The 14666-nt window shown below is 42.2% G+C and overlaps 1 protein-coding gene across 13 annotated transcripts in view; it reads left to right on the forward strand.

Annotated features, from left to right (window-relative positions):
• Window positions 1–14666, forward strand: part of DAPK2 (death associated protein kinase 2) — a 48410-nt gene that overhangs the window by 7058 nt on the left and 26686 nt on the right. For 4 of the 13 annotated variants that reach the window (XM_040706803.1, XM_040706805.1, XM_040706809.2 and 1 more), the window contains one exon: window positions 2456–2553. In XM_040706803.1, the coding sequence (XP_040562737.1) occupies window positions 2456–2553 (98 nt within the window). Of the gene's footprint in view, window positions 1–65; window positions 611–2150; window positions 2338–2455; window positions 2554–2769; window positions 2781–7957; window positions 8112–8473; window positions 8559–14666 lie in introns of those variants that run through there. The other 9 variants (XM_040706807.1, XM_046899239.1, XM_040706802.2 and 6 more) reach the window with 6 other exon arrangements.

Raw genomic sequence — 14666 nt, forward strand, 5'->3', positions numbered from 1 at the left:
GTGCCCTGGGTCTTCCTCCCCTCTGTGGGGAAAGTGTTGATAAGGGCAGGCATCAGGCTGGGTCTGGGCTGTAAGGAGCTCCCCAGCTAGTGAATGGGTCGTGTATGAGAAAGGAGTGAAAGGAAATGAATGCTCACCAAGCCCCTCCCCTGTGGAAATATCCATCCAGAAGGACATGCTGCACTGAGATACCAAGCATATGGTAGCCAACAAGAAGCTGCGCAAAATGGTGCTGGAGGATGGAGGCAGGTACTGCTTCTTGGCTTGTGTGCTGTGCGACTGGTGCTGAGTGCTGACGGAGGGACTGTCCTTCTTGGTACTCCTTATTGGTTTGTAAAAGCTTGAATGTTGCTCCCAACATAGGTAACGGTTGATGCAGTTGCCCTTTCAGTTGAGATGAAGAAATCAAAACATTTTTGTCCTACTGTGTAGGTTTTGCCAACACCAGCCAAAAAAAGTATGTGGAAGAGCAAGGAGAGACTCTCTCTCTTCCTTTGAAGGAATGCTTCTGTAAATGAATTTGACTGATGCTCAATCACCCTCCTGCTTCTTAGAAGTCAACAGCTTAAAAGAGGGAGAGAGGAAAAAAGTAGCAGATCTGTTTAGGGAGGTGAGTGCATGACAAAAGCTGGGATTGTTTTGACATGTCAGTTTGATTTGTACAACACATTTGCTGCTTATAATATACACTTACAGAGATACAGAGGGAAAAATCTTTTTTTAAAAAAAGTGGATTTGGCAGAAGCCCTGCAATTGCTGTTTGCTACTTTGTCCTATTTTATAGGAAGGCCGTTGGTCTGTAAAAATAGCTGGAGCTTCTTGCAGCATTGAATTATGGCTGTTTCTAGATCAGAATAGCGTTTTGGAACCTGGAAGTCCCCGATGTGTCTGCAGGGAGCAGCATCTGGGGTTCATATGGAAATAAGCATCAGTTGAGGGATGTGGATTTGTTGCTGAAATCCAGAGGTACAACAGCTGTATCGCTCAGTGCAGTTGGATTTGTTATGATTTGGGAGGTCTGATGACTACCTTACACATTCTGATTGAAGTAGTGCTGTTTGTAACATCAGGGGTAATATGAGTATTTATCTACACAGGACACATCAACATGTTGTGAAGTGTTTGCTTGGTTACTGCATTACAATGTCATCTGAACCTGTATAGCTGTATGTGTGTCTCTGATGAGTAATGTCTCTGATCTCCTTTCCCAAAATCAGCAGCTTATGGACCACCCACCCAAAAAAGGTGAGGGGACAAGCAAGGTTAAAGCAAACAAATGGCTAAAAGCACACCCCAGAACAGGTGGAAAACTGAGCATTGCTATGGAGGGAGGCACACCTGGGCAGCACTTTAGAAACTCACTGCTTTTTTTGTGATTCATCCTTATGTGTCAGGCCTGATGATTTTTTCTGCCATCGTGGCAGTTTGTAAGTGGAATATCATTTGTTGGACTTTGCTTTGTGATCTTCATTGAATGCCTCTTTGTTTCTGTTAAGCATTCTATCAGCAGTCTAATCTTGGGGCAGACTTTGGTTAATCCTGAGAGTTCCTGGTGTCCTTAGCATTGTGGTATACAAGTAGGTGAGTAGCACAGTAAAGTCAGGTTAAACATGTCACAGTGAATTCTTTCTCAGTCTTACCCTGTCCCCATAACTTTAGAGCATCATTTTGGGAGCCAGGACCGATCCGTGCTGTCAGAACACCTCCAGGATTTCAGTCCAGTGACTCTGGTAGAAATAGCAAGTTCCTTCCCCCTTTCCCCAGCAGTCTTATTCTCTGGTTAGCAAATTTTGTGTCATGTATTCCCACCAGAATTCTCAACTGCACCAGTGAGGCTTGGTCACAGAGCTCACCAACCTGAACAATTATGTTCAGGAAACAAGTTGCATTGTTAGACAGAGAAACACGTCCAATAAATGCTGCTGCTCTTGTTCTTATTTGAAACATCTAATGTGCGATGAGAAACATTGCACTGAGCATTCTGTGGGAATCATAGTGCCTTTTTGTTGCAGTTGTTCAGACTTCTGTTTGCTGCCCTGCCTGTGTGCTCAAGCCTCAGGTGAGAAGAAGGAAGCGCTGTCATGCGGTCATCTTGGTTTGTGGTCTGCCTGCTGGTGCTTGTAATGAAGAAGCCTGCAATGCTGATACTCACACTAGCTCTCTTTTGCATAGTGTGAATATGTGCAATGTGCACAAGTTTGTGACTGTTGGTTGGACGCATATGTGCTTGGTTATTTCAGTGAGGAGCACTTCACTTAGCGCTGCTCACCAGTTTATAACATTGGGCCTTCGTTGTTCAGCTTAGGCTAACAAATAAAATCCTTCAACCTGTCCATGGTAAGTCCAGCCATGATAAGCTGCAGTGGATCCCAAGCGACTGTATCAGAAATGTATTTTATCTGTTCTTTGCTTGTTGAAAGGTCATGATGAATGTCATACTTTTTTAACATTCTAGTTGCATTGTCTCTGTGCATCAATGAAGAGTCCAAGTATGGCTTTGTTCAAGCAACAGAAGGTGGAGGACGTTTACGAAATTGGGGAAGAACTGGGAAGGTAAGTCTGTACACACACCACGTGGTTGTAAAAGCTGACACACAGGGATATTGGCAGCGTTTTAAAATATTGACTTAATGCACTGCATGGTAGTTTAAATCAATTTACAACAGGAACACATTCCTCTAAAGGAAGCGCGCTTGGGCATTTATTGTTCTGTTTTGTTAAATGTGCTAACTTGCTAACTATTTTTCCTGTTTCCTTTCTTGCAACTAGGACAACAGAAGGTATGTTTGCGTTGTCTTTTGTGCATAGGTGTCATCTATGTGTGTGCTTTAAACTGGGTTCACCTGTCTGCTCTGTGAATGAGCCAGGAAACAGGAAGCCACACCACCATAGTCACAGATGCAGCCCTTTAATTTGGCTTGCTGTGTTTTGAACAGTGCTGCACAGCCTCTGGTGGGCTCAGAGCACTGACAGAAAGTGTTCAGGTCCTCCTGCAAAACACTGTGTATGCCTGAAAAGATTCACCAATTGGCATCTCAGCAGGACTGGTTAAGGCCTTTATACAGCTTTTAATCTATAAAGAGTTATCTGCAGATAGTAATTATAGATGCAGTTAATAGGCTGTTGCCACACTTAACCATGATCACCTGCTAAAACACTGTAGTGGATTTGCGGGCTGGATGACGCGGGGCTTCTCCAGTAACTCACCAGCACACAGTGTTCTGAGTGGCTCCCATTCAGTGTTGAACCCTCTAATGATTTTAACATGTAAATTGCTAAATTAGGGCTATACTTGTTGGCTTCTTTCCCAACATCTGGCAATTAGATTTGATAAATGACTGTGTATGTGCAATTATTCCTTTTCAAGGACCGATGATTTAGTCACATTAAAACACTCCAGGTGAGGCTATTTCCTTGCCAAATCTTTTTGTGGGGGATGTTTATTATTTTTTTTTTTCCATTCTATTCCAGCTCAGGAAGACCTCAGCTTTTAAATTTTCCATAGCTGCTTACTTCGAGTGCTGACTCTTTCTGAGAATATCAGCCTGAAAGTGAAAACGTGGCAGAAGTGAGCAATCAAAAAATGCTGTTTGTTTATGCAGTGTGTATAGGGTGTGCTTTTTTAATCTAGGAGGTACTATTATGTGCTGTAACAACCAAGTTAATGAAAATACAAACTGGAAGCTAAATAGTGTATTTTTACTTTGGTTGCTGAATTGGTTTTGGAAATCCAGTGCCTTTTGAGATGAGCCTCGCTCCCCTCTTTCAGATGATGGCTGTAATGCTTCTTGTAGATGAGAAATCCAAGCCGACTTGCTACTGAGGTTGGAAGGAAAAAACGTTCCCTAAAGGAAAAGAACAAATTATGACACCTCTCCTTCTCGTTACATAATGTCACGTAGTCTCTGCCGGCTTTATTTTCACTTTCAGATTTTGTGCAGAGCTCTACAGACCTCCTGTTACATGTACAGTGTTACCAGGTTATTATGCCTGTCTCTGAGCACTATTTACTGATGAGGGCCAGTGACAAGTGATGCTTTGCTTCGTTGGAAGTGAAATAATAGACTAGACAAGTTGTGATGGCTGTACCACAAGAGCCTTTTCCAGTGCTGACTGATGCCCTTGGAGCCTGTAGGTGCCTCTTTTTATTACTTCAGTACAGTTGCAACAAGCAGTTGGTACTGACAGGTATGGGAGTGTAAAAGGATTTGGTTGCTGTGATTCTGGCAACAAAAGTCACTTGTAAAGCAAAGAACTTTAAACCAAGTCTGTGAAGTGTCTGTCTGTTTGTGTCTTCCTAACTTAGTTTGGGATTTCCTGGGGGCAGAACTCGTCATTAATACAGGTTCCATGTTGGGTTCAACCAGAAGTTAAAAACCAGCACCTCATCAGCAGTGCCAGACACTGTATCTGAAAGCCTTTGCACAGCAGGTAGGAAAGGGGGCTCCCAGTATGTACTGTAAATGCTCCCTTGCAAAACTTAAGCATGTTTGGTCTGGAGGTGAAATTGGATCTTTTCTTGCATGGTGCAGCATTCAAGGTAGCTGCAGCAAAGGCTGTTTGGATCCAGCTGTGCAGCACCCTTCAAGCAGCGCATTTGCAGAGTCCTCAACCAGGACATTTTCAGGATCATGCTGAGCTAGAGACAGTTCAAAGGACGCTGGAAATGTTGTTTCTTGTGCCAGGGCACAGTGTGAGGGGAAAGTCTGCAGAAGCAGAGAGCAGGCTTTCCATAGCTGCAGCTGTGTGCTGTAACCAGCTGCCTAACTCCAGTGCTTCCGCAGTCTTTCAAATATTGATCTTAGGCTTATGGTTCTATTGCCTAACGTCTCTGAAGTGTACCTACAGGGAACCAGAAATCAGGCATGTGGCATTAGACAAAAGAAGTTGCTAATGGGCTTTTGTAGTTCTGGTAGTGACACTTGGGAAGTTTAGTGTGGCTTATACTGAAGGAGGGCAAAACCTTATTATTATATATATACATCAGAGGAGTGTTTAAAAAGTCCTCCGTTAAGACTAGCTGGTCTTAGGAGAGTTAGAAAGCAATGGGGTACAAAGCTTTCAGTATCTGCAGAGGCATTAGAAGATTCTCCTCTTTTTTTCCTTCTTCCAAAGGCAGTGGGTTTGAAGTTTGGGGGTACATTATTCAGAACTCTTAGGCATTTAATGCTGTCGCTGTTTGAAAGCATTAAGCCATGATTTCTGGCAAATTCAGTTTCTTTCTGTGTCTGAGTTGATAAAAAATGGATATGATGAGAATTATTTTGCACAGAATGTTCTCAAAATTCATCCCTCCCCAGATGTGATTCTGTGTTGCTAAATGTCACTTTTATTCGAGTAACAGGAAGCAGTGCCCTTCACCATTCATTTTAATTAACTTCCCTGTCAGAAACCTATTAACGCTGTTATGAACGCTGTGAGGTGGATCCTGGCATAAGCTGTTTGCAGGAATGTTGGTAGCAGATGACTCTAACTGCATATCTAAATGATGGAAACACTTCTTGAAAAATGCACAAAAGTGAAGGTGAGCTTAACTTCCTTAGTTACATGCAGCAAGCCAAGTGACCCTTGGTTCTTTAGGCAAGGAAACAGGCAGGGAAAGGAGATCAAGAGTGAAAATTCTTCAGTCAAAGCCAAAGTGGGTCAAGAGGAAGGAAGAACTGGCCTGCTCATCTCATAGTCCGTTTTCCAGGGGAGTGGCAGCAGCAGAGCTCAGCAGTGGGCCTTCTGACAAAAAGTGTCTTTGCATCTGTTGTGATTTGGGTAGGTTGCTCTGTCTAGCTGGACAAAAGCAGCTCTTGGACAACTCGCAGGAGCCTTTTCCAGTTGAGCTGACAGACACTGCCAGGGGTGGTAGCACAAATTGCGCCAGAAGTTCAGAGATGTGCAGTGTAACTCATAAAAGGTTGTACCATAGAGTCATCAATCTCAATGTGTCATCAGCTAGCCTGCAGAGGACTGCTGACATTTGTGCCTTCTGGGCAGTGTCACTGCTACGTGTCTGGGCTGAAGTGTGATGTGGGGCTGTCTGGTGCCTTTAATGGCAGTGCCCACTGGGAATTGTGTTCCTGCAGGGTGGTGCAGGGCTGGCACTGCTGAGGCGTCCTGCTCACCACACAGCTCAGCTCTCTACAGCCTACAAGGATTAGATCAGCAGAGAAACCCAACTGATACCTGGGTGAGGAAATCTCCTTTCCTTCATTATTGGCCTTTGGGCGTAGGAAAGGGACTCTACTTGTTTCTTGCTTGTCTCCGTCACAGGGAGCTACACTCACCTATACTCTCCACTCCCCAGCTTTTGTTAGGCTTTGCCATGCTTTATGTAGAGGTGGGAGATCTTCTGTGGATGGAAGATGTGTGGTGTGATGTGCTAATCTTTATAGCAGGTCAAAACTGAGTCTTTGAGTAGGCATGAGAAAGGAGAAAGGCACGTTATTCACTTGGTAGTTTGGAATCCTCTCTGATGGCAAATATACTTGGTTTGCTGCAGTTGCAGTGTGCTGGCCTACAAAAATGGTGGCTGAGCAGCTCTTCAAGGTTGTAAGAGCTTTTCTTCTGACAGTAGAAAGAAGCAGGGCAGTCTGGAGTTGTGGAAGCTGAAGTGCTGGGGTGGCAGTTTTTTGGGAAGCTCTCTGCATGAAGAGGCTGTAGACTGCCGAGTTAGTGCCTGGCTGGTGCCAGAAGTGAGCTAACTAGGAGTGGATCTAGGCTTTACCTGCGGGAAATGATTTCACAGCAAATCTGTGATGATTTTCTGCACACTGGGGTGATTTGTATTTCACCTTGAGTAGTTTTCTGCTGTAGATTTTTAAATATCAATTCCTACTTGTTTCTTTTTTGTTTGCTTAAATGATAAAAATCCTTCCTCGTACTTCTGATCAGATATGTTTTTGCAAACATAGTATTATTCCTTCTGTGTATCTCTATCTAATAAAGATTTTCTGTTCACTGAGATGCGTGAAAAATGTACTTCTCATCGTTTGGAGAAAATGGCACACTCTTGTTTTTGGACAGTGATGAATGGCAAATCAAAGAAATGTAGGCAGAACCTTTCAGTGTTGGCAATACTGTTAATAAGTTGGACTGTTTCTGTCCTATCTGCCATTCTCTCACATGCAGTCGCTAACAAAACTTCATTGTCTGATTGCTCTCTTTCAAAATCATAGGTAAGCTGAATATATATTGTTTGATCTGCATTTTATTCCCTGTGGAAATGTTGAAGTAAAACTGCTCAGTGTCCATCTCCCCTATTGCTTGTTGAGCTGGATCTAAGCTCTCAGGGACATGAGTTGTCTCTGAATATGTGTATTTTTAGCACTGTGGTTCCTGGGTCATTGAAATCAGTGCTTACTATAGGAAAAGCTATTCGTAATATAGAAGAAAGCCCACGTTTCTGTGGCTATTTCTGTAGCGTTGCTTGGATTTATGAGTGTCTGGTGAGCAGTAGGAGAGAAGCAATTGTAATTCCTATCATGGATGTGTTAAATGAAGGAGAAATTTGGGGAGCTAGTAGTTACTCCTCTCCATTTTCCCTCCTCCCCTTGAATGATCCAGTTTGGTTTTACAGGTGTTTTGGATTTGGGGAGCTATAAGTCTTCATGATAAGTGTTTGGCAGGGCAAGAGGGTTGGAACTTGTGGATCAACTGTAGTAGCAGATTTTTTTCACATGGATGAGCAAAAATTTATAAATTTTAATGTGTAATTAAATGTATAATTTGCAATTGACATAATAATGTATTATATATAATTGAATGCTTCAATTTTTTCATGGAAACGTTCTTTCTGGACACTTCTGAACAAGTACACTTTCTTTTCTGCTTCAACATGACATGGTTCCATGTTTTTTTGGGCATTTAAGTATATGAAACTTTGATTCACTCGGGATTTCAAAGGGGGTTGCTGGATGTTCTTTTCTTGAATAGAGTACTTCATTTCTTTATATAACTGCAATTTCAGCAATGAAAGTCATCTTGTACATAGCTGCTCTGCTAGAGAATAACAGAACAAGAGCATGCATCAGGATGGACTTCAGCTGAAGTTACTTCCTTCTACATTTTAAACAGGCTTGGAAGAAATCCCAGGTGACTCAGTCTCTACTTAAATGGAAAAGGTAACGACAGTGATTTTTGTTGATTATTGTAGGCATAAACCAGCTCCCAGTTTCTCAGCCTCTGCTGACCTGGGGTGTGGTTAAGCTAAGCCAAATCATTAATCAGATGCACTGTCATCTCTTGTGGTCCCCCATCTCCAGCCACAAGTTCCGTCCCTGCCCCCACGCTCCTTGTGTGTGGAGGATCCCTGCAGCTTCCCTGAGGCAGGTGTAAATGTTTCTTCTTAAGAGGGCAGCAGATGTAACCTTCAACCAGCGGTAATAGAGCCTGGCACGTAATCACTGTTCTGACAGCGTAACTAACAAATATTTACTTAGTTAATGAAAACAAAAAGCAGAGATAACTCAGGTATTCTTTGTAGGGGAGGAACTTGGAAATCTGTGATAAAAAGCCATGTCATCCAGCTAGATGGACTCTCCCTGGCAAACAGCAGGGTGTAATTACAGGTAGGAAATTTACCCTTCACACACATCACACAGTGTCTTCATACCAGGGATTTTATTTCCTGTCTATAGAAATTATACAGTATTGGGCTTTCTCAGACATAGACTTTAACTCTTCTTGGATTCATTTTTACTTTGAATGAGTTCTCTAATTTTTTTTAATAAACTCGGATTATTTTTTTCCTATAGTATGTGCAGAGTGAGAATTCACTTTCAATGCAAAAGTAACTTTAATTGTTGAGCATTAACCAGCACCTATTAATATTTCTTTGTCACGTTCTTGTTTCAACAGAAGAATCAATATATGTTCTAGTATCTGATACTTGAGCACAGTAACTATCATTGTCATCAGCCATCTGATAGTCATTATTTTTGGATTCTTTATTCCTTCCAGCAGAATGATCTTAGGGGTTTTTTTTTTTTCCTTTCTCAGCAGATTTCATTGCTAGTTCTCAGTGCTTTTTCAACCATTTCCAGAATCTTTTATTTCTTACACAAAGTGCAGAGAAAAATGGTTTTGTTTTGTAATTGGAGTAATAACTCCCAGTCTCTGAGTTCTGTGGGTCCATAATCCTCACACAGAAAGAATTGCCATTAGTATATCTGTTTCCTATGTAGGGAGTGCTGACTTATTAAATTACATAGCTTTTTTGCTGCCCTGCTGCTGGAGGAGGTTCTGTTTATTTCATGTAGTTGAGACTAAAACAGATGAGGAATGATTTCCATCTCTTACATACATAGGGAAGGGGGAAAATTGCTTAACCATTAAATCAAAATATTGGTCCCCTCTTAAAATTTGTTATTCCCAGATATTTTATGTCCAGACCACACTTAACTAGATGTGGACCTTTAAGTGCTAAGAGTACAATGTACTAACCTTCTGCATGCCTGTTATGTATGCACTGGTGTTGCTCCGCATAGCAGAAGGAACAGCTTATCAAATCTGCTATTCCTGCTGAGCATGAGTCAGCTTTGACCTTCCCTGGGTCTCTGGACTCTGTTTGTTACCACTCTGAGAGTTGATATTCAATCTGAGACCTTCATGTGTTAAGTGGGAAGTTTTTCTCTCGTGCACATTTTATTCTTCAGCGTCAGATTAAAGAGATGCTTGCCAGGCTGGCAGGAACTTCCAATGCAGATTCTGCTTTTCCAACCTCAGGGCTGATAAGGGTCACATTGCTCGTCACTGCGTGATGGGGAAATTTCCAAAAAAATCATTTAACAGCTTCAGAAGATGCTGGTGATGAGTCAGGAGGTGGCACAGTCTCTTGTGATTTGGGGTTAATGACCCAAAATGGCGTCTAAGGCATTAATTGGCTGTAATTCAGATAATGTTATTTAACTGGTTGTTGATATTATATATGTTAATTGATAATATGGTACTTCATTATCTGTTAAGCCAGTAATAAGTCATTGTTCAGGAACGTGAGATTTATTAAATAGTGTTTTGAATTCAAATGGATGCTTTTCGCCATGCTTACTCTAATAGAGTGGATCCTTCTGGCCAAGTCCAGATTCCTCCATTGTTCTGATGCTTTTCTGACAGTGGGCACATTGTCTTTTGCCCAGGATACATTGGTAACAATTGTCTGAGCTGTAATGTGATGTGGGTGAAGGGTGCTGGTGACGTTATCTGACACAGCATAAAGGTGCTCAGCGCTTTCCTGCTGGGAGCATTGAAATCTGCCCTGTAAAGTCACTGTGTTCTGGGGTGTTACACACAAACCCCTTAGAAGGCACCCTGGCGCTGCCCTGGCACTAAATGGACTTGAAATGATGTTAGTCATTTCTCATATCGTAACATTTGTATTCCTACCTGGCTCACAGGGCTGTGGTAAGACCTAGTGATACATCTGTGGTCTTGTGTGACAGGTCTAAGAGGGAGCTGTAGAGTTATTATGGGTAGGATTTACTTGCAAATCTTCCACGTGTTGAACCATTTATCTAGTTTTAGTAGTCAAAATTCCTACTAAGTGTTCTTTTGAACGGTTTAGAGCATTCTGGCACCATCTGGCATCTGCTGCAGCGCAGCTCCTGTGGAGTTCTAGGGGAGGTAGCCACATTGTTTGCATTTTAAAATAAGTAAATAAAAGACTTTATTTGCAGCTCAAACACAGGAAGCACAGTGACATCTGTGACAGCTGTCAGCAATGAAACAGATCCATGTTTTGGGTTCTTCTAGAATTTTCTTCCATAAAGTCCTGGGGAAGCGAGAAGATGCTTTTCCTTCATTCACCTTGCTCTGCTTGGATTTCTACTGTAATTTCTTCCTAAATACTGTCCTGTTGAACATAATACGTGCTCACTAAATAGATTAAATTTCTGCCATTTGAAATACTAGTTTAGATTAAATAATAATAAAGGCTTTATAAAATAAAGCACACTAAAAATTGTAATGGGCCGTTTACAGAAGGCTCCCGGTTCACTATGGCTGTCATCTCAGACCTCCTACTGAAAGCTCCCAGTGAAGTGCTTCTGTGCATATACTTTGTGACCCTTGCACAGCCTTTGACTGGGATGTTTCCTGAGAGCTCCAGATGTGGATGGCCTGTAGGAGTCACCAACAAATTCCTGTCCTCTTTGCTAAGAAGAGCGTGCCAGTTTAATTTCTGTAAGCGACAGCTTACAGAATTTAGCTCTGAAGTGTAAGGAAGGAGGGAGGAGAAAATTCAGCTTGATATTATGCAGTAGATTAATTGCTCTAATCATTTAAATTTGGAGGGAGTCTGCTTTAAAGGCTCGCTGTTTTTAAGAAGCACCCGAGGGCTTTGATTTGGAAATTCACAAAAATATAACTATGAAATTATAAAATTATTAGAACCTATTTTTCCAAGGGGGGGAGGGGAGGGGAGTGTGAAAATAAATGGAGATTATTGAGGTGCAGAATTTCAAAGCATGGAATTGATGAGGTGCTTACATAAGGTGAAACTGACTTGGCTCATGACGTACACTGGAAAGCAATGGATTGTTGTTGGCTGTTGCTGTCAGTAAACGTAAATACTTCTCAGGGGTAAAGATATCACATTGTCTCATAGCTCAGAGAATGTGCAGTGCTGGGTAAGGTGTCAGTTTTTTCTTGTTGTCGAGGGACCAAATGTAATTTATCATCCAATTAGGAAAAGAGAGCCAGCAACTGGCAAGCTTCGCAAAGCGTAGTAAACCTAAAATTAGATCTCCAAGCTGTGTTTTGGCTTCCTGCGTGCAGTCATATCTGAATGATGTCATTTGTCCTTGTTTGGGACAGGGTTTCTAATAGTAGATAAACCCTGCTAACCCTGTGTTTGTTCCTACAGCTGAATGCCTTAAATATGAAGGCACAAGTACAAATAGATGTGTTGTGTGGTTTTATTCAAACTGGAAACACCATATTGGCTCATGAAAGTTCTGTTTTTGTTTGTCTTCTTGTTTTTATTTAGATTCCTTTTTATAGCAGAGTGTTTTTATGTTATAGCACCTTGTGGACGCAAGTCAGAGTGGTCTGGCCCTGCCGTGTGGGTATGGCTGCCATTCTGCTGGATGGCAGAGCAGGGCAGGTGGAGGAAGGGATGTGCCTCAGGCAGCTCCAGCATTCTGACCAAGCGGAGCTCAGCACCTTTTATTCCTCTTGTCTTCAGTAGGTAAAGAGGAAGCGGTTTAAACAGGATCACTTACAACTGTGAAGTTCTCTGGTGTGTCTTTTGCAACGCTAACATTGTTCTGCATTGCAATCAGGCTTTCAGTTCTCCTTGGCTTGCAGACTTGCATTGTAGGATGTTTCCTTTGAGGCCCTTTGTCTGGAATGTAATAGTCCTGTTAAAACCAGCTGGCCGGCATACCAACCTCAGTTACTTTACCTCTGCTTAGATCCTGAGAGTAGTGCACATCTGAGCAAGAACTGAAGCAGGTTAGGGAGGTTGGTGTAACTTTGCTAAAACATGAACAACTGCAGCAAAAAAAACATGTGAGGAAGGAGGAGGAGACTGGAAAACCATCTCAATTTCCCGTAAAGGCATTTGTTTGTGTCCATTGCATTTTAAGAGACTTTTCCATCAGGTGCAGTGATAGCAAATGTGTTGATGTCAGTATTGCCATGCTCACGCTGCTGTAGCCTGTGTGCTTTAGTTGGCGATGTTCTGTTTTTCTCAAACAGAAAGAGGAAGCTTTTCACCTTTCTGACCTGCTGTAGTTCAAAACCAACATCAAAATAAGAGTAATAGATATTTATGGCAGCAGGCAAGTAAAAAAAATAAATCCTGTGTGGAAAAATATTATGTTTTTTTCTCTGTGCAATAGACTATGGGTAGCATTCTTCCAACAACATGAGCACACATTGCTGGCATTGCTGAGCTCGAGTGGCCGTTCAATGAGAACACCTCAGATGAATGCCTCTGACACTGGAAACCAAATGAGTTCTCACTAAAGACTCTGCTGCTGAGCTGAGTTTGCAGGTCCTCTATGAGAAGGAGGGTTGAACCGTCTCCTGGTCATGGTGGTCTGTGTGCATGTAGGCTGGCAGGTAAGAGACTGAGGTGCTGTATTTTAGTTTCCATCCGGTAGTGTATTTTTGTGCAGGAAGACCTACTTCAACAAACAAATGTGGTTATAGTTGCAATTCTAATGATGTCTAGAGACATGAAATTAAAGGTAGGGCCAGCTGAGTGCTTTCAGAAGAGGAACATATGTTTGGTGTTTGGGGAAGAAGCGATTTGCTCTTCTCAAGTGACTTAGGGTTGGCTTCCTGACTTCTTCCTGCACTGCCCTCCAGTGCCAGCCTGGAGTCAGGTAACCTATACTGTCATCTCAGGGGTCTGTTTACATATTTTCAGTGTTTCATGACAGCAGCTCAGCAATGTGGTGCTTTTAGCGCATCAGAGGTAGACACAAACCCATGCATATATGTAGAGCTGCTTAAAGGCTCTTCTTATTTTAATGCACTGTGACAATACCAATCTTAGCATCAAGGTGATCAAAACTGGCAGGGTGTGCTTCTGTCATTCACTCGAGTCAGGTTCTGCCCCAGAGCATTACCTACAGAACCACTATTAAAAATAAACCTTGAGGAAAAAAAACCAAGAAGTTATGTAGTTATTCTGGATTGTCCACTTTCTCTCCTTCGCATCTTCTCCTGAACTGCAGAATAACATGAGCTGAAGTGGTGCTCATATAAATCATGCTTCTGAAAACAGACTAAAGCCACCCAGTAATATTGTCTCTTTGTGTTCTTACTCAGTGACAAATCTTTTAGATGGTATTAGCAATGCCAAGAATAGGTTATCTTCATTGCTAGGATAAATTCCTGTATTAATGATGGGCAAATTTTCTGTGGTACCGAACTGTATTGTAACTGACAGGTTGCAGCAGCTATTGTTTATGCTCCTGATCTGCTGCCACAGCTGAGGATAGCCTGTGCTGAATTGTGACAATAAATACCGCTCTGCTCCTAGGGTGACTCTGTAGACATCTTCATTTTGGTGCTGTACTAAAATCCAGGTGTTTGGGCAAATTTCAGTTGACATTTGGACCCTTGAGCTGTGAAATCTGTTTTAGAGTCTGAGATCTACCACCAACTCCCAGTGTGAAATCAAATAAATTACTTAGCTTCTCAGTGCTGTCAACTCTTCTGTCACAGAAGATGCACTTTCCTTTCCCCCACCTTTTGCCTTAGCTGGATTGCAAGTTTGGGGAAGTTGACACTGTCTGATTCTTACCGCTGAATGCAAATACATTAGATGGCACAGAAATGCTTGGTCCTTGACTCTAGGAGCTCTTTTCTTAACGAGCAATATGGAGTGTGTCTGATTGTTAAATACAGGTGAGATACCTTCATAGCTGTCTGGGCCTCCTCATGAACTGTTCATTTTAGTACATGTCTGACAGAGAAGTGGAGCAATATACTGCCCCTATAATATTTGTTTAAAGGCTTTTTCTCCCTCTTTGTCCCTTCTCCAGCCTTCAGCTCTTCTCTTAGTATTCCATAATGTATCAGTGCCTGGCAAAGCACTGGGCTACTTATGTGGAAGGATAAAGCAGCTGCTGCTTTGTGGTGGTCTGGAAATAGCATTCCCCTGTGATGCTTTAATAAAGACCCTGGGAATTCAGCTGTGAGCATGGATGGAGCAAACGGCTGTGCAA

Source organism: Gallus gallus, chromosome 10 (genome assembly GCF_016699485.2).
Source record: "Gallus gallus isolate bGalGal1 chromosome 10, bGalGal1.mat.broiler.GRCg7b, whole genome shotgun sequence".
NCBI classification, from domain to species: domain Eukaryota; kingdom Metazoa; phylum Chordata; class Aves; order Galliformes; family Phasianidae; genus Gallus; species Gallus gallus.